A 24,152-nucleotide genomic window follows, 5' to 3' on the forward strand; every position below is an offset into this window, starting at 1 on the left:
ATAAGATCCGTGGGAGATGACCAGATTTCTTGCAGCAAGGGAATACATTTCTGAATAAAACACGGAAGCGGTCGGTAACTCTGGTGTAATTTGAATGTGAGCGGGCGGGCTAACAATATAGCGTTCCCTAGTCCCAGCGTAACTTCGGAACAGCATATCTGTTGAGCACCGGTACAGCCAGTGCTTACTGCACGTGTTTGTTTTTTTTTCGCCCCGTGCAAGTAACATCTGCATAAAGGTCCTCAGAGTGGGTTTTGGCAACATGGGAGAGAAAAGTGAAGATGCGCTGTCCTTTAGCTGGCATAAGATAATGGTCAGTTTACTGTTAGGTAACCCACTTCAGGCAAGTCTGATGTATGGTAGTCTTTTTCATGCGTGATAAATGATAATGGAAAACAAAATACTCTTTGTGCGATGTTATAATACCTCAAAGTTTTACCCTTTAGCAGTCACAAGACTGGAACCTCAGGTTTAGGCAGAACTCATGTCTCATCACAACGGGGCAAACAATCCTTGCACATTCTATAAAGTTTTATCTGTTATCTCTTTCTTTTTTTTGTAGTACCCATAAATGTGAGATTTTGAAAACCAGATTTAAATTTAGCAGCAAAGTTCGGGTAGAAATTTATTCTAAGCATGCAGTGAGTGAACAAAAGCTGAATATACAGCATGATTGGTCAGGTGTGGAATAAAACCTTGCGGGAGCAGGACTTTAAAAAAAAATGTCCCATGCAGACCTCTACACCCCTAGTCTAGAGTTTGTGTTTTCTGAACTAAAACAGAAGAAAAACAAATGAAAATCAGTTACCTTAAAAAAAAGTTGCCATTTTAAAAGTGGTGTAGGAAAGAGATTCTGTGCTCCTAATCGTCAACATAACTGCATTTGACAGAAATTATGCAAACAATTGAACATGCTAGATTTTGTGTTGAACAAAAAACCTGAAGCGACATGACATTGTTTGTCATGTACTATGAAAGACCACACAAGAAGAAACTATTGAATTTCACATCCTGATGCTAACCTGACATTTACAAACACCCAGGACGCTCTGGGGACAAAAAAAATCAGGTAATCTAAATGGGGCTTAATTTGCTATACTTTAACAATTTGGTACACTTATTTAAAAGGAGGGTCGGGCTATCTTCATTTCCACTCAGGTATTTTAAAAGCATATTTATCTCTTTTTTACAGTGTTTAACTTTAATATGCAAGTAATATTTCTATGCTTTAAGGGCAGCTCAGTGGTTTGACCTGTTGTCTGACCCGGCAAGAAAAGAAAGTCTTTCTGTGTGGTACTTCAGTGTCCTACACAGTCTTAAGACATGCAGTTTAGGTCAACTAAAAACTACAAAATCGTCCACTCCCAACTTGTGTAACAAATACTTAAGTGTGTGTGTGTATAAAATGGTTCCCACTAACATAGTCATATATACTCAGCAAGCTTACACATTTCTACGAATTAATATCACTTTTGTAAGGTGAAAACTTCATAATTAAGAAAATAACTTTCATGAGCTTCCTCCATCCATCACTGGCCACACGTCTGCATACTGTTAGCTGACAGGACGTTCACCGGCAAGATATTATATTCCCGACATTAGGTACGTGTGACTCCAATATGCAAAAGAAAATAGTCACAGACTTATGAAGTAAAGAAAAGGTATTTTTTTAGATGGGAATTATTGATAACATCGTACCATTCAAGTTTTCAGGCAGCCCTTCTAAACTTGTATTTAGTTAAGTTTTTTTTCTTTTTTCCCAGACCCTCCCAAAAGCGTTTCACAAGACATATAAATCAAATGAATAGTTCACACAAAAACTAAAATTAACCCATGATTTACTCACCTTAAATGCATCCTAGACGTTATCTCACATTCCACAGACGGACACAATCGCAGTTGTAATTAAAAATTGTCCTGGCTCTTCGAAGCTGTATAAAGCAAGGCTCGAAATTTGGCGTGTAATTGCAGGAGTTGCGCATCAATTAAATTATTTCCGCAAGTTTAAGTTTCATAAGGCAAGAAATTCACACACAAACATATTCGCTAATATTTGGATCAAAATTATAAAATTAATTTTATAGACAATGTGAGAGATGTTTGTAAAGAGCTGGTTGTTATAACAGTGTGGTCTTTATCTAAAGTTAACTATACTTTAAAGTTATAATATATTTTGTATTAAATGTCGTAATTTACAATAATAATTACATAAATGTTTTGAGAGATTTTGTCTAAAAATAAAAGTTACTAAAAATTTTACAACACTAAAAAATTTGATTAAAAAAAACAAAACAAACAAGCTTAAGCCAAGACGTTCCCCCTTCATTCAATCATTAAAAATGAAGTAACTCAAAATACACATGAATAGACGTTAGACTTGCATACTGTCATGCACACACATCAAGGGAATGAAACAAACCTTATAGTTGAAGCGGTTCTTAATATCTCAATACAAGTTTGAAAGAGAACATGGAACAGCAGTAATTGTAAAAGCAAATGCGAAACAGATAAACGGATAATTCTTCGCCTGAGTGATTCAGCAGGTTCTGAACCAAACACAAACACTACATGACAGCCTACTGACTGTGACTGAACCAAACTTAGACATCTGATTAGACTGCCGTGAGGATAAACCGAGAGCTTAAATGAGAGGATCTGGCAAAAAAAAAAATCATAAAGGTATGTAAATAAGCGAGTCATGCTTCATTTAGGTTGCAAAATTAAATTGTAAGGAACTTTTCAGATCATGGTGATGCTTAAACTGACTGAAATTATGAATGCTGATGATCGGCGGTCTCCATGAAGGCCTATATCCAGAAGGGCCGATCAGATGATGCACAACTCACGACACTTTACATGGTGCAAGAACAGGGTGTTAAACGTGTCCTCTGTGCTGACTATGAGTTGTCCCGGATGCTCACCGGTAGCCAGTGCCCTGTGGATATTAGTGGAAAATATGATTTCCCCATTTAAAGAGCTCACACAACAGCTGCCATCCCATCACACCGTCCATAAGCAGTGGTACTCAACAGGCAGCGCCATGTCACGCTGAAGATGTGTGTTTTTATATAATAGTTTGAGCTCGCGCCACGCCATTAGAGCCGTTCACATATTTCATCCAAAACGGTGTTGAAAACATGATGAGCGCCGCTTCTTTTACTAAGTTCAATTCACTTGCCAACTTTAACGTGTTGTGGTTGCTAAGCGACAGTGCACGTGGCCCAGAGCCATAGTGAGCTGTGGTGTAAGCTACACTCATACAGCATTTTAAAGACGCAGTATCATGTCTTTACACTTTACATTGTGTAAAAGGCAGATGTTCCTCTTATGGCCCGTTTCCACTGAGTGGTACGGTACGGTTCGGTTTGGTTTGGTACGCTTTTATGGCAGTTTCCACTGTCAAAAAGCGTACCGAACCGAACCGTACCACTTTTTCGGCACCCTTTCGAAAGGGTACCAAACACGAGAAAGGGTACCAAAAGGCGGAGCAACACGCACAGCTGAACGCTATTGGTTTACAGGGATACGTCATTCGCTTACGCAACAAGCCAGAATGAAAACAAAAAACCTGCCATGTTTGAAATACACAGCGAGAGATTTTAGCGGAATTATAAGTACATATAATAACGAGCCATGGTCGATCTGGGCTCAAACAAACCATGTCATCATCTTGATGGACAGCCACAAATCCAAGAAGAAGAGCAGATTTACCCTGTGCCCCGTAGTTTTTTACGAGCCAGTCTGAGGCGCGAGCGGTTTCGCTTTCTTGCTAGCGCTCGCCGCGCGTCTAACATTATATCTGAAATAACAAACTTCTTGAGCTGATGATAATAACCTGCGCTTGATTATTGATGTGCTTTTGAAACCTGATCCTGTCAGACACTGACAAACGCGAGAGTGAAGCGTGAAGAAACAAAGGAGAAGCCGGAAAAAAAGGAGCACATTAAATACGGGCGAAATGTCTGCTTTATGTAGTTCTTCTGTAGTTGGGAACATATCGGAGACTGTAAGGGGCTGTATGTGTTTATATATGTTCATTTATTTAGTTATTTAATATAATTACAGACGTTACAGTAGGCTATTTCGCACTGTCATTGATCTGCAGTTATAATCAACTCATGTTCATAGTAAAGTTAGTAATAAACATTTCTACACAAGTATTTATGTGTATGAAGCATCTGTGTTGTGAGAAGTGCTGCTCATATGATATGTGAGTGACCCGTACAGCTTTATTGTAGACATTTCCTTGAGCTAGAATGGCGTCGACTGAAACTTTCTGTCATGCACCACGCCCACCAAAAGGGTACCCTTGTTAGTGGAAACGCAAGCCTGATAAAGGTGACCCGTACCAAACCGAACCGTACCGTACCAGTCAGTGGAAACGAGCCATTAGCAACATAAAAACCCAAACATATTCAAATTGTAAAGCAAGCAGCGCTCAAAGTACAGTGAACGGAGGTGTCATGACTTCTTTTGGTTCTGATGAGATGGTTTGTCTGTGCAGAATTCAATCACGGAGCTGAATTGAACAGCACACTCTACGAAATGTAGTAGTAGACTACCTTTACTAGTAGTAATAGTAATATTAACAACAACAACAGCAACTTTTGTATTATTCCTCTGTTACTTTTTTTTCTAAAGGGGTACAGCTGTAACCTAACCTAAAGTTTTTGATTAAATAAATGCTCAATTACGATATATATATATATATATATATATATATATATATATATATATATATATATATATATATATATATATATATATATATATATATATACACACACATGTTTATATAATAAAAAGGCATGATGACATTTCTCTGATGCACTAAAGCCCCAGTTCTGCCTAAAGTTTTCTGGAGCTACATCTGTTTTCTTTCATAATTAAATGTTTTTGTTCTTCTGGAAAGCTGTATTCGTCAAGATCTAAACCACAAGTGCCCAAACTTTTTCTTATGAAGGGTCAAAAACCAAACTTGTTTTAAAGACATTACCCTGGACATTCTGCCTCTCTTCTCAGAGGAGATGGCCAAATCAAAGGTTATCATGGGACAACGTTGGCCCATGGGGCCTAGTTTGGCCATCTTTGCCCTAAACTGTTCTAATTAGCTAATCAAGCACTTCGATTAGACCCTGTAATCAGTATTAGCCGATTTTGCTTTAAGTGATCGGTAATCGGTGCCAAAAATCCTGATCGGAGCATCTCTAATATTTTTGATATGTTGAGTCCTAACATGGGAGGATTATGTTTACATTATCATGGATGACATCATTACATTGAAGTGTAAAAGGACCGGTGACCTGATTTTCTGAACCAGTTCATTGAAATGAACTGTACGAAAGATCTGGTTCATGGAAAAGATCTGAACTTCCCATCACTAGTAAAACATTTGAATAAACTCATTGTTTTACATCATCAATCATACAAAATGCTTATTTACTAACTTATCTTCTATGCATCTCACGTTTTAACCACCTGCTGCACCTTAATAAATGTAACTGAAAACACCACTGACATGACAAAGAGATTCATTTGTAACTCTGATAAGCAATTAACAACATGCAGAGAGAGATGTGTGGCTTGGATACATTGACAGATCATTTGGAACAGGTAAAAAGATCTATAAATGAGAACATTTCCAAGCATAAATTGATTACGCATGCATTTACATTATCAATAACGTGTTTTGATCATGTTGTAGTGTGCATTGCAATGTATGCGCTGTCTGGTGGGTGAGTAAACCTCATTTACCTCTAATTATTAATATTTCCCAGATTTCTGCATGTAAAGCTGCTTTGAAACTATCTGTGTTGTATAAATGCTCAAATAAAAGTGACTTAAGCACACAAACTGATTAAAAATAGGAGTGATTCCATGCTAATGTCATCCTTACCATTAAAAAAAGGTAAAATAAAAAGTTTTTACCTCCATCTTTAGTTATTTGTGTAGAGTTTTTAGCATTTTACAGACAATCACAACACAAATTGATTTCATTCACCAAAGTCAAACAACTACTAATCTCACGTCATACGTCATAACTCTAACAAACAGATGTCATCCATAATGTGTGTGACATCGTCAGAAATGTAAAATAAATAGTTTTTCTCCTAAAATCTTTTTAATTAGTGTTATTTATTTTGGGTTGTGCAGTTTAAAATCATAGAATTTCTACAAAATATGTTGAATACCGCAAACTTCCATGCGTTCATGCTAATTTCCCTCAATTAAAATATTAAACACACTTACAGATTGATCTTTTCTTGATGCCTTAACGCTGTGCTGAGTTGTTTTGGAAAATATAATCAGATGTTTTAATCTCCTGTTAACATATACATTCTCTGAATTTATGTTTCAAGTATTTACTGCAAATCTCTCATCCAAAACACTGGAATTGCATATAGGTATTATTTAAAGTTATAATTATCACTACTACTTCTATTATTATAAATGAAACCACCATTTAAGTCTCAGACTCAAATGAATTAAAGTTACATGTCTTTAAGTTAAAAACTCATAGTATAACGTAAGTTAGCTGACTGATACATAAATTGTCTAATTCTTATTAGTCTTTGGTAGTTTTACTCAGCATTGTTATTTAAATATGATTTAAACATGAATATTATATCATTTAATTTTGATTACAGGTGAACCATGTGTGTAAATATACCATAAGTGAGACATGGAGTAGGAGAATAGAGAGACAAGACTGAGATGAGGATGAAAACCAACCTATTGGATCCTCAGGCTCTTCTTTTACCAGCGTGAAAACATCTGCAATCCTGATGTCCTCACACTCCTCTTTAATAAACGCCATCTTTAATACTGTGGAGCTTCTCTGTGTGTTCAAGAGGAGAATGATGAATAAATGCAAACTAGATCCGAATCTAAGTCGTAATTGCTTAACATTACAAGTATTAGATGGTTATATACTGCGTATGATGCATTTAACTTTCCACACCACGTCTGCGGTGTGTTTAAAGGCGGCTTCGTGGCTTCTGACCTGTGGTTTTGTTGAGTTTGCAAAGCAGGAATTAACTCGGAGTTTCTGGAGGTTCAGTTTCTCTCCTTTTTGCCTACATGCACTGAATTTGTGTTTTTGGTGAATTATCGACGATAAACTGGCGATTACTGAGCGATTTTAACCGAATTATACGCTCCGAAAACACAAACCTTTGGCCGAAACACAGACGCGGCGCAAATATGTGACGTCACATCAGCAAACCATAATAAAAGTCCTGTTCATGCGTGAAAAAACGAGAGAGAAGCGGGATGAGGAGAGATGATAGATAGATAGATAGATAGATAGATAGATAGATAGATAGATAGATAGATAGATAGATAGATAGATAGATAGATAGATAGATAGATAGATAGATAGATAGATAGATAGATAGATAGATAGATAGATAGATAGATAGATAGATAGATAGATAGATAGATAGATAGATAGATAGATAGATAGCATTTCCAACCACCTTGAACAACAAATCCTGACCTTTAGGAAAAGTGCAGATGTATCTTATGTGATATAAACATACAAAATATGAGCTGGTGTTCACACTAAAGTCTAGATGGGATACAGCCGCGGATATTCACATTATTATACATTTATTTTTGTGACACGTTAATAAAGTACAACTTAATGTGTAGTTTAATAAATAATATAAATAATAATTTAACTTAACTTCCGTCCGCAGCTGTATCTCTTCTAGTAGGGACGCGGTGCAGCTTTATGACGTCACATAGCAAAAATAAATAAATAAATAAATAAAAATAAATAAATAAACAAAAAAACAACAGATGTAATTCTTCAGGAAGATGATCCACTGAAGATGGATCTTTAGGTCCAACTACGAACCAGGGTTTAATCACACTAATTCCAACACTTCCAATTCCAACACTTTAAAGTCCAACACTTCCAATTGATTGAATTGATTGTTTTCGCCCAATCACTTTACTCAATAATGCTTAAATCTTTTACACACACATATGTTAATAGGTTTAAAAAAATCATAATTTAATTAACGAATCCCAATCAGGCTTTATGAAAGGTAGGTCTATTCACAATAATATAAGGTTGGTGATGGACTTGAGTACAGTGACTTGATAGAGGATGATGGTTTTGTCCTATTTTTAGACTTTAAGAAAGCCTCTGACATGACAGACAACACTTTTATTTTTAAGTCCTTAGAATTCTTTGGCTTTGGTGATAAGTTTGTTAATATTATAACAATTATTTGTGAAAATAGCTCAGTATCCCTACTGAAAAAACAACTTAAACCAGCCTAGGCTGGTTGGCTGGTTTTAGCTGGTCAACCAGGCTGGTTTTAGAGGGGTTTTGGCCACTTCCAGGCTGGCTGATTTCCAGCCTGGTCTTAGCTGGTCAGGCTGGGAGATGACCAGCCTAGCCAGAACCAGCTATGTTTAGCTTAAACCAGGCTGGTCAAGCTGGTTTTAGCTGGTCATTTTCCAGCCTGACCAGCTAAGACCAGGCTGGAAATGGCTGGAAACCAGCCTGGAAGTATCCAAAACCCATCTAAAACCAGGCAGGTCAACCAGCTATAACCAGCCAACTTAGGCTAGTTTAAGCTGTTTTTTTCAGTAGGGATGTCTCCCTTCTTGCACTACACATAGATTTTTGATTGGCCATGGAAAAAGGCAGGGATGCCCTTTGTTCAATTCATTTCATCTTTACTTCCATAGCACTTTTACAATGTAGATTGTGTCAAAGCAGCTTCACATAGAAGAATATAGTGCATTAAAACTGTGTCAGTCCAGTTTTCAGAGATTACGTTCAGTTCAGTTCAGTTCAGTGTGGTTTAATATTCACTGCTGAGAGTCCAAACACTGAAGAGCAAATCCATTGATGCTCAGCTCCACAAGTCCCGAACCATGCAAGCCAGTGGTGACAGCGGCAAGGAAAAAACATTACCAATTGGCGAAAGTAAAATATAAAAACCTCGAGAGAAACTAGGCTCAGTTGGGCACGACCATTTCTCCTCTGGCCAAGCATCTTGTGCAGAGCTGCATTCTAGGAGCCAGAAGCTGGAGAGCGCTGGACGTCAGCGAAGACCTGTGTCACCTTTGTTATTTATGCTAGCGGTAGACATGTTAGCCACACGGGTTAAATATGATAATTCTGTGAAGAAATTCAACAATTTTGGAAAAACATTAGGATTTAGTCAGCTAGCAGATGACATCACGCTATTTTTACAAAATTCCTCCTGCTATTTCTTTAATCGATTCTTTCTGTAAAGCACCTGGCCTCCAATTAAATATAAGCAAACGTGAACTCTTAGCTCTACACCCCAATCAAGATCTATCCCTGTATAACATCCCGGTGAAAGAACCTGTGAACTATGTGGCTCTTTTAATTTCCAAGGATTTCAAGGAAAAAAGTACATAAAGCCAATAGTAGGCTATCCTGAATTGCTGCCCACAGAGAGATATTTCAACTTTTAGACGAATACTTTCATCCAAAGTTCAATATCAATATTGATTCATCCGCCTCAAGTGTTAGCTCCCTCTTCAGCAATCATAAAACCAAGTAACCAAAAAATGTATGACTTTATTTAGAGACACAAAACTCATTATAAATCCTACGAAGAAAGAAGTCTGAATATTATTGAATTTGAAAGTATGAATACTATGTTAAAACTTAAATGGCTTCAAAGGTTTTTGAGTAATACTGAGAGTTTCTGGTACAGTTCCTCATGCCTTGTTTAATAAACTGGGAGGCATCTGATTTCTTCTCAGATGTGACTTGACTTGCCCAAACTCCCAGTGAAGCTTTCAGCATTCCACCAACAAGTCTTGTTGTTTACCCCTATCTGGAATAACAAGCCTATTCTACATAGGAACAAATGAGGAATGAGCAATGGTTAAAGGAAAATATTTGGTCAGTATAACAGACATAATGGATGGCAGGGGCAATATTCTAGATTATAATACTTATCATATGCTTGTCATCCAAAGCAGTTGTTCACTGTTAATAATGCAATACCCTCAGGTATAAAAATGTTAATCAAAAGCTGCGTATCTTATTCGAATATTACTCCAATCGTCCCCTATTAAATATTGGTGAGATCGAAATCGATAATAAGCTTTGCACTAATAAACATTTGAGACAAATTATTATCCAATCTTGCCATTTTAGAACGACATATCTCAAATTTCCAATTCTCCCCAAGGCAAGAGAAGTACATAAGGTAAATTTTCTTTTGCCTCAAAACCAGCTAAATCCACTTGTGCTTTTTTTGCAAAAACCTCTAAATCTACCTATTGAGACAAGACAGTGTAGTTAGTTGAAAATGACTAAAGATGCAATTAGAAATTATTTTACCAAACATAAAACACATTACACAAACACCTAAAGTTAAAAATATATAAATCTGTCAAGTAAGTGGGGGTTTATTCCACTGTGGCGACCCCTGATAAATCAGGGACTAAGCCGAAGAAAAATGAATGAATGAAATCTGTCAAGTGCATTAAGCCAATAACCTTAAAACTGACATGAATAAAATCCTAACAATCTGTTCTCATTTCTGTCATGTAAGACTTAGATTTAATGTAAACATTGCAAACTAAGCTTGTTAGATTCAGATAATGTGGCTAATGTAAAATCTACAGTGCAAAACATTCTGATAACAAAGTTTTTTGCGTGTAAACATTCAAATAAAGTGAATAAAACATATTCCCCTTGCTATCATATGCTATGTGCAAAATGAAATAAAAATATTATCAATTCAAATATTTCGGTGTACTGCAAGTAGAACAGATCAAAACAATGAGAAACAGCGATAGCTGTGCGATGTCCGTTTATATAAAAGCTTCTCAGACATATAGTATAAAGTAATATAAATAATGTTTAGTTTTATACATTATATTTATCTTTAAAAAACAGCTTACATTAGCAAATAAAACACAAAGTAGGCCTACTGTGCGAAAAAAAGGAGTGTCTGAGTGTCTCTGTCATTCATTCATACTCACCATACTCAAGGTCTTGATCATCTCTTTTTCTATCTTGTCATAGCATCCATGTGAAAAGAACAGTAATTTGTTTAACCTTCGTCTTTCGTGAAATGGAGTTGCCGTTTACTTAAAAATCGGACTCAAAGTAGCGTCGCTGGGCAAAAAAAACACGTTATGAATGCACACTACACTTCCGACTGTAGTTACAATATGTTTTCTTTTTCTGATAATGCGGAGTTTTGAGGTAAGGGACGTTTTCATTTGCCATTCAGTGACAGTCGGGCAGGCTCATGCAGTACATCGAACTCCATCATAATCCGAAGGAAAATGAGTGAGTGAGCTATTCCTTCAAGGAATCTGATCTCCATTTTTCTTTTGAAAATGTCTTGATCATCGCACCCACAAACCTGATAGTATGGCTTTTTCTTTTTCCTAATCTTACAAATAATTTGTAAAAACACCCAAATTCTTCCAAAAACAAAAATTGTCTTAAATGCAGATTACAAGAAAGTCAGTAGTGTCCCTTTCTGGGTCCAGCGTGCCCAAACTCTGTCCTGGAAGGCCGGTGTTCCTGCAGATTTTAGCTTCAACTTGCCTCAACACACCTGCACGGATGTTTCTAGAAAGCCTAGTAAGACCTTGATTTGCTAGCCTGATAGTGTCTTGGGGTTGGAACTAAACTTTGCATGACACCGGCTCTCCAGGACCGAGTTTGGGCAGCCCTGTATTAAGGGTAGTAAGGGTTGTGATTTTCTTTCAAGTTTTTAGGATGTATAAGATTTAAAGCAGTGATTTTTCTAGTGGTACACAGGCTTCTTCTAGCGGTACACAGAGGAATCATAGAATAAAAAAAAATGTTAAAAACACATTTAACCCTTTGACTCCTACAATCACACCGGTGTGATCACCAGCTAAACCCAAATCTGCTTTCCTGCAGTTACTCGTGTTGAGTCAGAGAAAGACACAGGCAATGCTAGTCATAAAACAAATCCAATTTATCAGTATAAACAAACAAATGACATTTAAAAATACACATAGGTAATAGCAAAACACATAAAATACACATGTAAATGTAAAATACACAGCGATATCTATGGTGACGACTATAATAATCATTTTACACATAATAATGATGTGCTTTATTCAGATCAGATACACAAGGGAACTAGAATCGTCACAGCATCAAAACAGCAGACCCATCGCATCATGTTTTCATGTTGATTCGCATTTATTTGCCTTCAGCGTACGCTGGGGGAGCTTCTGCAGGAGGATGTTGAAAGTATGGTTCAGGGATTTCTTGAGGGCATTGAATATACTGTACAGAGATTTCTGCAGGAGGGTGTTGAATTAAAGGGTTGCTGACCACAGGAGTCTGCAGGATAAAGTGTACATGGTCAGCTTAAGTTATTGGTCATTGTTCAACAATTATTGCCCCATTACCCAGTTCCTCACACGTTTACAGTACACATTAAAGGTTTTGTGGATTTTTTCTTGGCGCAGGAGATTGGTTGCTGTCACCTCAACAGCCAATTGTCTTTGTAATCTTTAATCAAAACCTTGAAATGATTAAATAAGTCATCATATTTAAATAAAAGTCTGCAGCAACTTCTGGTTCACATGGACTTTAAGTTTATGGACATTTAAGGGTAAAGAATTAAAGACAAATATTGGGTTTGTTGGTTCTTGTGAAACCTCAGAACCTCAAGCTTTAAAAGTAGCTTTATCCTTTACGCCTAAATTTATCTGATGTGTTCAGCTGATGTATTTCTCACCTGAGGATGACAGCAACAGGTGACTTTACAGGCAAACACAGATAGGCAGATGGAGATGACTAGCTCAAGGATGGCGAACACCAGCAACACACCACTGCTACTTGAGGAGAGACTCTGAGAGAACATTCAACATCAGCATACAGGATAACAACAACAAAGAGAAGTCAAGAATCTGTAGTCCTTTAAGCCTAGTTCACACTACAGGATTTTAAACATCGGCAGATCGCTGTGCCGTTCACACTACATGACTTGATTTTGTGTATTTTCATCGGTGTGATGTTCACACTACGCGACACACAGTTATCCACAAGAGGGGGGTCACACACTACATGATCTGACAACAACTCGTTCCGCAACAGCTCAGTCTGGACATACATTTTTAGTACTTCCATACATTGAGCCTCAAACACCCTCCTCCAGCACCAGTCACACAGTGATCTTACTGTAATTATGAAATAAAACATCAATACAAAAATGATATCAATATAAGAGTTGATTACTCACCCTTTGATCATAATAATAATAAGAGTTTCCTCTGTAACGGTAGTTGGGTCCTAAAGCCAAACCCACTGAAAGCACAATAATGGAAATGCCTGCAGCTATAGCACTGAAAATGTTCATCCCGAGGGAAGCTCTCACCTGCAGTAGAGACACAGAAATAGAAAGGTTTTGTATCATGTTGTGTTAACACACTGTGGTTAAACAGAGGATAGATTATATGGAAAGTGATCAAAATTATTTGACAAATATAGAAAATATAAGGTCTAAGCACCAGAGAATCTTGTGTATGATAAAGTGACTACAAGGAAAGTCTCTCTGTAGAAAATAGAGTGGCTTAATTTACATCACGTCAATTCACCAACTCCTACTGAATTACAAGAAAGTTAGTGGCTGTTCAACTGGGAGAAGAATAATTTAAACTAATAACCTAAACAGTGTGTGTCTATTTTAAATAAAACACAGTGCAAGTGTATGATGACAGCTGTCCAATGTGGTTAGAGAGTTGGACTTTTGATCTAAAGTTTGCAGGTTTGAGGCTTTTATTATTATTCCACTCCATCTAGAGTTTGTCTGATTAAAAGGGCATGTTTAGGTTCTTTCTAGAGTTTCAGATCTTTTAAAGTTGCAATGTCTGCTTTCAATACTCTATTAGCACAGGAAAAAAGAATATTCGGTAACACTTTATAATAACTACACACTATGAACCATTTATTAAGCATTGGCATCTAGTGAATTCATTATCTGTTAAGCATTAACTCTACATTAATAGATGTTAGTAAGCAGTTTATAACTGCAGCTATAAATGCTGTATTATTGACTTATAACCACATTTATAACGTGCTTAATGATTGAACTTTCATAATTTGTTAATGATTTATTTTTCATTACTAAATGAAGTATTACATTATTTACAAACCATTTGTATTTAAGAGTATTTGTTTTTTTAAGATAATTCAGAATGAGTTAGTAAATGATTAATAAACTATTAAAATTAATATTTATATATATTTTATTCAGGAATATATTAATTGTTAATTTGTATGTTAATAAAGGCTTTATTAACTCAATTTCAGGCAGTTTTGTGACCTAATCGAAAGTGAGGAATACTTATGCTTTATAAATCCCTTATAAATAACAAATAAAGGCTCAGTTAAATTCTTAACAGGAAAAACGAAAATAAACCACTTTATTCATTTCTATTCATTTAAAAATTCCTGTATCAAATAAAAAATAAATCTTTGCAGTCTTATCTAAAATAAAATTACTGTACAGTTTAAACATCGCATCCTATTATATTGTTAAATTATTATATTGTTGTTGTTTTATCCAGTTTTATGTCGTATTTCGACACTGCTGTTATTCAACAATGTTTAAACTTTAGATGAGATTGCAAAGATTGTTGTTCACTTGATGCTGAGCCTTTAATTTATTAATTTATAAGGAATTTATAAAGTATAAGTAGTCCTCACTTTAGATTAGGTCACAAAACTGCCTGAAGTTGAGTTAATAAAGCATTTATTAACATACAAGTTAACCATTACTATATGCCTGAATAATAAGATATATAAACGTTGATTTCAATAGTTTATTAATCATTTACTAACTCATTCTGAATGATCTTAATAAAAAACAACTACTCTTAAATACAAATGGTTTGTAAATAATGTAATACTTCATTTAGTATTAACCAGTCACAAATTATGAAAGTACAATCATTAAGCACATTCTAGATGTGGTTATAAGTCAATAATACAGCATGTGTAGCTGCAGTTATAAACTGACTACTAACGTTTATTAATGTGGAGTTAATGCTTAACAAATAATGAATTCACTAGATGCCAATGCTTAATAAATGATTTATAGTGTGTAGTTATTATAAAGTGTTACCGAATATTTATGTACAAATCCTTACAGACCAAATTTTACAAGCACCCAGTGTTTAGACCCATGAAAAGAACAAGTGTTGTGTACATACCAAACTTAATGCAGTTGGTGAATTAATTTTGTTTTCAGCAGCAATGGAGAGCGAGCCTGCAGCAATGTACTGAGAACAGAGAGAAGAGCAAAACTTAAAGCTTATGTTGGAAAATATATACATATATACATGATACTCAACCAGAATGAGCATTTTACTGCCACATGAACCACTGCCTCAACCGCATTTGCATTCTTAGTTAGACACTAGACCTATCAAACACACTGGACACAGTTTAAAGTGAGCTGATGGGTCCAATCACAGTGGTTTGTTGGAGGAAATCCTCAAGATAATGCATTCAGCACAAACAATAATTGACAAAGAGCTAAACCAAACTGAGGGGATATAAACACACTAACTACATTAGATAACTGGCAAGAACCTTGCTATAACACATGAGAACCAATCAAAAGCCATAGCTACTAACAAGTGATCTCAAACCTGTCAGGATTCTGCCACTTCTTGTCAATTCTTGTTTTGGTGATCATACTGTGTGCACCAGGCTTTACATTCAGTTTTATAGTGACAGGGACGCTTCACCTTCACAGTTCATATTTAGATAAGGGTCCTCCCATTTGCTGTCCCAGACTTTGGCATTGCCCCATTACAGTAAGAGGGTATCTGAATTGTCAATGACTCGAACACTGGCTTTTCCTAGTCTAGAGATTTATTGATAAATCATAGGCTTCAGGACCTAAGTCAGTAGGGGCTTTGGGTAACTGGGAATAGAGAAATTGTTTGCATATCTTTCGCCATAGTGTGACGCAGACTCTAATGCTGAGAACTGTGGTAGTGGAGTGAGGCCGGTGTCATGGGTCTTTAACAAGTGTGAAGTCCTGTGGAGGAGTTTGGGATAGACACTTTTGTGTTTACTTCATGATTAAAGTTGTTGCATGTTCGCCGGTTCCTGCCTCGAGTTTGTTTTAACTTCTACAGTAAGTTAGCGTTGCATGTACTTCCAGTGTAAACCCACCCACAAAGAACTCAACACAGAGGAACCCCACTGCCTGCTAGTGTTTCGGAAGTTTTGTCTTTTTTTTAAGAGCAACACAAACAGAATGCAGAAGTATAAATGCTCAGCTATGGGGATCACCCCACACAGAAGTATTAATCAGGCTTTAAGCATTAGAAGCACAGGCGAGACGTCAGTTTGGAGGCTATCATCCAGTGACAATTATTTCAGACTTTCGCTCCTGATTCCTTGCTTTTCTAGAGACAGGAGTGTCTTAAAACAAGTGCCTACCAGCTAACATGTTCATGCAGGGCCCATGCTGGGATTTTGTGGACACAGGGGGCTTCAGCAGTCCACACCACACCTAAACAGGCTCAGTGTGAGCTAGCCCAGGGATGACCCACAGTTGTCGGCTCACTATGGGCTCGGTGTGAGGAGGCCACATTAGGTAACAGCCCACATTAATGCTATGAAGGCCACGTTTGGGCTTGCCCATTCAGGCCCAGAGCAGGCTGCCAGCTCAAGGCCTCTGAGAGTTTGTTCAACAGCAAATCGTTGGCCCTCACGAAGCCCACACTGGCCCTGGATGGGCATGCCCCACTTTAACCTGAGAACTCCCTCATCCTCCATAGACCGTGATGATCCAGAGACATTTAAAGTTCAGAAAAGCAACAAAAACATCATCAAATGTCACTTCAGTGGTTCAACTGTAGTCATATGAAGCTCCAGGAACACTTTTGTGTGCCAAAATAATGTAAATAATTCATAATATCAGGATATTAAAATAATTCCATATCAGATCAGGGAGTCTGTTTGTGTGCTGCAGTGCTGCCTCTAACGGCAATACGTGATACTTAGTCAACATGTGCACAAAGCATTTTCATGTTCTTTTAGTGGCTGTAAATGTGACAGTAAGATGTATTCTGGTTGATCACCCACTGTAGCTTGTGTTATTTAGGACAACATGTTAAACTGTATGACTGTTTCTTACAATCAGAGATCCCCAGTAAGAAGCACCAGTGTTGAGGAAGACATAATTTTCATAACTTGTACACCCGATTCCAAACAACAAGGTAAACACACCGATCATTATCTGGACAGTCTGTGAGGAATAAGAGAGAACCGTGTAAGAAGGACGAGAGTATTTCATGAAGTAAAACAGATTAACATTCTGTGTGTTATCTGGGTTTAAGGAAAATATCTCACCCCAAGGGCTTTCGGTTGGCCTCTCAGAAAGAGCTGAATTCTTTGAAGAGGTGAAACTCCTGCTACATGCTGTATGTGAACAGGCACAGAAGAACTGGTCCCAGTCACAGTTGCTGTTTGTGTCAGTGGCTGAAGCTGGATGACAATCGTTGAAGGATTCATGGCTCCGACAGTCGACATTTCAGTTTCAGAGTATAAAATCAACCTGTACAAAATCATAGTGAAGTAAGAGAGGATACCATTATCAATAAACTATAGATACATATTATAACTACATTTGTATAAATATTATCTGAACTATGATAATCACATTGACAATCAAACAAGGTATCACAAGTGACAATAAAAAGACAATAATGAATGACAGTCGTCTGATTTGTATTCGTTTATTAATGTTTCGATCTCAGCATTCTCTAAGAGCTTCGTTCTTTAGTCTTTGAGGTTAAAAACAATCATATAGTCACAGAAGTACTGGAATAACATTTTATGGCTCAGATATAAACACTGACGTTTATGGTACAGATTAAAATCAAGCATAGTGGTGGGATCTGTCTCGAATGCAATTCACTTCACCTGAAATATTATTGGTCTGCTTGTTTATTTAGTAGATGACTGACCAACAAAATATACATTACAAATAAGATACAAATGACACGAAGTTAGAGGATATTAGCAAGAACAATATAGAAAAAAGTCAAAAATGATGTCTGAGCCACTCGCTTTACTCTGGTGTACCGCCGTCTCCTTTACCTCACCTTCATATCTCTACTATTGACCAAAACAAAAACAAGATATATTTCAACTAATAGGATGTGCTATTTTTATTGGCCATTAAAGTTACTATGAACCGGAAGCTGTGACTGTTATTTTTTTAGTATTGTGACAATTCCTAGAGAAACAGAATATTAAATGAGGAAAAAGTGGGCGTGGCTTGTTTTTCTACAGCGAGCTGATTGGATGCAGTAAAGTAGGCATTTCATTCAAAAAGACATCATGAAACCCTACAGATAAGTACAACAAATCCAACGAATTTAGAAGCTCTTTGTAACGAACTTGCTTATTGGACCCAAAAACCTCACACGCAAACACCTACAACACTGTCTAACCCTTGATGGATCTTTAGTTCAATCCTCTTTGTCAGATTTCAACCATCTGTAAAACTGCTTTTTTTTCACCTTAAAAATGATGCCAAACTTCGACATATGCTATCAATGTCTGATGCAGAAAAGCTTATTCATGCTTTCATGACCTCTAGATTAGATTATTGTAATGCGTTACTAGGTGGTTGCCCTGTTGGCCTAATTAACAAACTATTCTGGTTCAGATGCTAGAGTGCTTTCTAGAACAGAAATATGATCATATTACTCCAGTTCTTTCATCATTGCATTGGCTCCCAATTAAATATCGTATAAATTTAAACATTTTATTGACTACCTACAAAGCCCTGAATGGCTGAGTTCCCCAATATTTGAGGGATCTCTTGGTGTATTATAGCCCCTCACGTCCTCTACGCTCAGTTAATTCTGGACAATTGATTATTCCCAGAATATCAGCATCGACTGTAAGTGGTAGATCTTTCTCATATCTGACACCTAAACTCTGGAACAGCCTTCCTAGCACAGTTCAGGAAGCAGAAACACTCTGTCAGGTTAAAACTAGATTAACGACACATCTCTCTGCATTAGCATACACATAAACACACATGCTGTTGAAATCCAAATCCTCTAAAGGATTGTTAGTCTGCATTATTTAGGGCAACTCAGAGCCAGGAACACTTCCCAAAAGACATTATAGTTTGAACGGCATCTGCGCTTATGTTAGTCTGTTTTTATTATTCCCAAGGTTTCCATAATCCTGGACCAGGCCGTATCCTGAGCAGATGCTGTGGTGGTCATGGAGGAGTGGAGAGCATGCGATTCCTGTTAGACCCCAGTGACAGACGACTCTTCTCATTGATCCTGAAGGGCCAGCCTGTACACCAGCCGGTGACCTCTCCCAATTTCAGCTTCTCTACGAGGAGAAATGGTCGTGCACAACTGAGCCTGGCTTCTCTTGAGTTTTTGCCTCTTCATTTTCGTCAATTGGTGAAGTTTGTTTCTCGCCACTGTCGCCACTGGCTTGCATAGTTTGGGAATTGTAGAGCTACGCTTTGCTCTTCAGTATTTGGTCTTTCAGCAGTGAAAATTAAACCACACTGAACTAAACTAAACTTAAACTCTGCAAACTGGTCTGACACAGTCTAATAAAGGGACTAAGCTGAAAAGAAAATTAATGAATGAATAATGGACGGGTCTTTCTTCGAAGACTATCATTAAAGACACCGCCGGCCCATACATCAGGAAAACCTTTGGAGTATACCACCAATTTTTCCAAGACAATGACCCAAAGCACACGGCTGCAAGTAAACTCATTGCCGTGGAGGGTATTACCTGGGTGAAGACTCCAGCACAACCGCCTGATATGAATCCAATTCAGATGGTGTGGCATGCCATTAAAGTCTTCAATAGAAAAAAGCAAAGCAACTGCGAAGGCTGATTTAATTGCTGCCATAGATAAGTTCTGCTTTGAGGAACTACATTTACATTTAGTCATTTAGCAGACGCTTTTATCCAAAGCGACTTACAAATGAGGACAAGGAAGCAATTTACACAACTATAAGAGCAGCAGTGAACAAGTGCTATAGACAAGTTTCAGGTGTGTAAAGTCTAAGAAGCAAAGCATTAGTAAAAAATTATTTTTATTTTTTTTGGAAAGAGAGAGAGAGAGAGAGAGAGAGAGAGTACCGTTAGTGGTATAGAGAGAGAGAGAGAGAGAGAGAGAGAGAGAGAGAGAGAGAGTGTACCGTTAGTGGTATAGCCAGAGAGGCAGTTGCAGATTAGGAAGGAAAGTGGAGACTAAACAGTTGCGTTTTTAGTCGTTTCTTGAAGACAGCAAGTGACTCTGCTGTTCTGATGTAGTTAGGGAGTTCATTCCACCAACTGGGCAGATTGAATGTGAGAGTTCGGGAAAGTGATTTCTTCCCTCTTTGGGATTGAACCACGAGGTGACGTTCATTCACAGAACGCAAGTTTCTGGAGGGCACATAAATCTGCAGAAGTGAGAGCAGATATGAAGGAGCACAGCTAGAGGTCACTTTGTAAGCAAACATCAGAGCTTTGAATTTGATGCAGGCAGCAACTGGCAGCCAGTGCAAACGGGTGAGTAGCGGAGTGACATGTGCTCTTTTGGGTTCATCAAAGATCACTCGTGCTGCTGCGTTCTGAAGCAGCTGAAGAGGTTTGATAGAACTAGCTGGTAGCCCGGCTAGCAGAGAGTTGCAATAGTCCAGTTTGGAGAGAACAAGAGCTTGAACAATGAGTTGAGCTGTATGTTCAGATAGGAAGGGTCGGACCTTTCTGATGTTGTAGAGTGCGAATCTGCAAGATCGAGCAGTTCTAGAAATGTGGTCAGAGAAGTTCAGTTGGTCATCAATCGTTACTCCAAGGCTTTTTACCATTTTGGATGCAGTGATGGTTGCTCCATCCATCTGGATTGAAAAGTTATGGTGAAGAGTCAGGTTGGCAGAAACTTCAAGCATTTCCGTTTTCATGAGGTTAAGCTGGAGATGATGATCTTTCATCCAGAGTGAAATGTCTGACAGGCAGGCTGAAATGCGAGCTGGAACCAAGGGATCGTCAGGGTGAAAAGAGAGGTATAGCTGGGTGTCATCAGCATAGCAGTGGTAGGAAAAACCATGTTTCTGGATGACTGTTCCTAAAGATGCCGTGTAGATAGAGAAGAGAAGTGGCCCAAGAACAGAGCCCTGAGGTACCCCAGTGTTTAGATGCTGTAGGTTGGACACTTCTCCCCTCCACGACACCCTGAATGACCTGTCCGAGAGGTAGGAACTGAACCATTGAATAACAGTGCCTGCGACGCCCAGTGACTCAAGCGTAGATAGCAGGATCTGGTGGTTTACAGTGTCAAAAGCAGCTGATAAATCCAGCAAGATGAGGACAGATGATTTAGAGTCTGCTTTAGCCAGTCTGAGGTCCTCCACGACTGAGAGCAGGGCAGTCTCAGTTGAGTGGCCTTTCTTAAAGCCAGACTGCTTGTTGTCCATGAGGTTGTTTTGAGTAAGAAAGTCCAGGACTTGATTGAACACTACTTTCTCCAAAATCTTGGCCATGAATGGAAGCAGGGATACCGATCGGTAGTTTTCAAGTAGCGTTTGATCCAGGTTGGGTTTCTTTAGCAGTGGGGTTACCCTAGCCTGCTTAAATGAAGTAGGGAATAGACCAGAGTCAAGAGATGTGTTAATTATGTGAGTCAGTGTTGGTATGACTGCAGGAGAAATAGCTTGCAAGATATGAGAGGGAATGGGATCAAGCGGACAGGTGGTTGCATGGCTTGATAGCACGAGATTGGACACCTCAGACTCAGAGAGCTAGGAAAAAGAGGCGAGTGTGTGTGGTGTTGGTGGTGTATCTTGCGTGTTTGTTGGAGGTGCAGCAAATTGAGCACTGATTTTTGCAGTTTTGGTGCAAAAGTAGACTAACAGAAAAGAACTAACAGATATTACATCGACAACTACATAAGTAGACTGTTTAAAGTTCTATTAGTCATGGTTGAGAATTAGAGTGGATACACTGGAATATTGGAGTGCTGACATGTCAAGACACGACTGTAGTTTCATGTATGGTGTACTTTCAAAAAATTAAACCTGATTGATTGCAGGACCGTTTTGTCATTGCTTGAGATTACTTTTGGCTGAGAACGTCTTCTCTTAATAACTTTGTACTGGGGAAATATTCTAAACAGTTTAAAATTTCCAAACCAAATAAAAAAGATGTACAGCTGCCAAGAATTCAATGTCTTCCTCTGAAAAAAATGTTCTTGCTCACAAACAAAACATAAACCCTCCCCAGGCCTTAATGTCACTGCAGATCATCAGAAAACTGGTCAAACCAGTTTTTACACTTTACACCTTGTTGTGAATGAAAATGAAGAGAGGGATTGCTTAGCATATGTGTTTGGACTGTGGGTGAAACTGGAGTGACAGTTCTAACCACTGTGTCGCCCCACAGCACAAACCAGTACAGAATAATGACGTGTGTCTATCAAAGATGATGTAAAAGTCACATAAATTCCTGCATACCCGTTCACACTGCGGTCCGATTGCAGAACATCAGACTTGTATCAGATTTAACACCACATATGAAAGTGGCACAAATCAGAATTGAAAAGATCAGATGCCATGTGGTTTGGGCTGTTCACACTGCCATGACCAAAACAGATCTGACTCACATGTGGGCAAAAACATCAGATTCGGGCCACATTGACCTGCAGTGTGAACATAGCCTAAAGTCACTTTGTTAAACTGTAGAGTTGAATTTTCAACATCAAAAGAGGTCAAAGCCCTTTAAGGTCCACTTGTTACCAAGTAAAGGAAACGTCTTCATTATTATTACTTTAGAAAACCCAGATATAAAAGTATTTTTGAGTATGTAACGTATTGTCTTACCAGAAGCAGAATCCCGTCTTCAGGTGAGCTTTTAGACTTTCTCTTCTGCTGTAACTTTACACCAGCGCAGGGAAACACCAGCAGTGTTTCTCAGAAAGCAACAGGAAGCAGGAGGAGTTTGTATAATTATGGAGGATGGCAAAGCTGGCCGCCTCATGGAATAATAGAGCAAACAGCAAATCACAATAAAAATAGAAGTATTCACACATGGAAATCTGATATATGGCATATATACAGGTTCATATTTGGATTTTACATACAGTTGAGGGCGAAATTATTACAGTAGCTCACCTGTGCAATGTTTATTCTTTTTCAAATATTTCCCAAATGTTGGTGAACAGATTCAGGAGTTTTTCACAGTATTTCCTATAATGTTTTTTAATGTTTTTAAAACCATTTTAAGGTCAATATTATTAGACTTGCCTAATTATCCTAACTTTACCCTAACTAACCTGGTTAAGCCTTTAAACGTCACATTAAGCTGAATACTAGTATCTTGAAGAATATCTAGTCTAATATTATGTGCTGTCATCATGGCAAAGAGAAAAGAATTTGTTGGGGAAAAAGGAATTTATATTGTATTACTTGTGTCTCTCATACGTTTTAATGCTAGCTTAACCAAACTCATTCTCTAGGTGTAATAGGCTAATTAAGCATGCAGATGGAGACGCAGCAACAGCAAAAATAACGTTCACTTCATGCTTAAGGCGACGTCTATGGGTGTCACCATTTAAAATTAAAGCGCAGCTTTTTGCTTATAATGTCTTATTGCTCATTACCATAAATTAAAATAAGGACGCATGACAGCTGAGCGGGACTCAGCAAAATAAATCGTGAAACTTTGACCGATGTGAAGAGAGTTTACTCGCACATGACCTGTTTTAGCTCTTGTGGTCCGTTTAGAAACTTTGCGTTGTGAAAGCGAACCGCACCAAGAACAAAGAGCATTATTGTAACAACTTGAATCCCTGTTTCAGAACAAGAGAATCGATCCACAGGTGTGAAAGCACCCTTAGAGTCATGTAGGGCCAGTGTTCTGCAGAGTTTAGCTCCAACTTGCCTCAACACAGCTACCTCAATGTATATTTAGTAAGACCTTGATTGGCTTGTTCAGGTGTGTTTGAATATGGTTAGAGCTAAACTCTGCAGGACACCGGACCTCCAGGAACAAGTTTGCTGACCCCTGTCTTTTCCATCAACCCAGCTTCTATGGTTCACCTCTCTCCCTTTACCTTTTCAGTTGCAGGTGTCAGATGAGCCTAAAAACCT

At 37.9% G+C, this 24,152-nt stretch overlaps 2 protein-coding genes across 5 annotated transcripts in view; both read right to left on the reverse strand.

Annotated features, from left to right (window-relative positions):
• Nucleotides 1-7,211, reverse strand: part of LOC130221897 (uncharacterized) — a 32,366-nt gene extending 25,155 nt beyond the window's left edge. For all 4 annotated transcript variants that reach the window (XM_056454438.1, XM_056454440.1, XM_056454439.1 and 1 more), the window contains exons 1-2: nt 7,004-7,211; nt 6,733-6,838 (exon numbers count right to left, since the gene is read on the reverse strand). In XM_056454438.1, the coding sequence (XP_056310413.1) occupies nt 6,733-6,817 (85 nt within the window). In that variant the 5' untranslated portion in view covers nt 6,818-6,838; nt 7,004-7,211. The remainder of the gene's footprint in view (nt 1-6,732; nt 6,839-7,003) is intronic.
• A 4,740-nt stretch (nt 7,212-11,951) lies between these two features.
• Nucleotides 11,952-22,974, reverse strand: LOC130221995 (membrane-spanning 4-domains subfamily A member 4A-like). The gene is made up of 7 exons (XM_056454596.1): nt 22,884-22,974; nt 17,381-17,585; nt 17,166-17,276; nt 15,223-15,291; nt 13,251-13,385; nt 12,747-12,860; nt 11,952-12,346 (listed from the first exon to the last, which is right to left on the reverse strand). Exons 2-7 carry the CDS (start codon nt 17,558-17,560, stop codon nt 12,203-12,205), a joined length of 753 nt encoding a protein of 250 aa, XP_056310571.1. The 5' UTR covers nt 17,561-17,585; nt 22,884-22,974; the 3' UTR covers nt 11,952-12,202.
• Nucleotides 22,975-24,152: the final 1,178 nt, after the last annotated feature.

The sequence above is a fragment of the Danio aesculapii genome, chromosome 4, assembly GCF_903798145.1.
Source record: "Danio aesculapii chromosome 4, fDanAes4.1, whole genome shotgun sequence".
Lineage (NCBI taxonomy): Eukaryota > Metazoa > Chordata > Actinopteri > Cypriniformes > Danionidae > Danio > Danio aesculapii.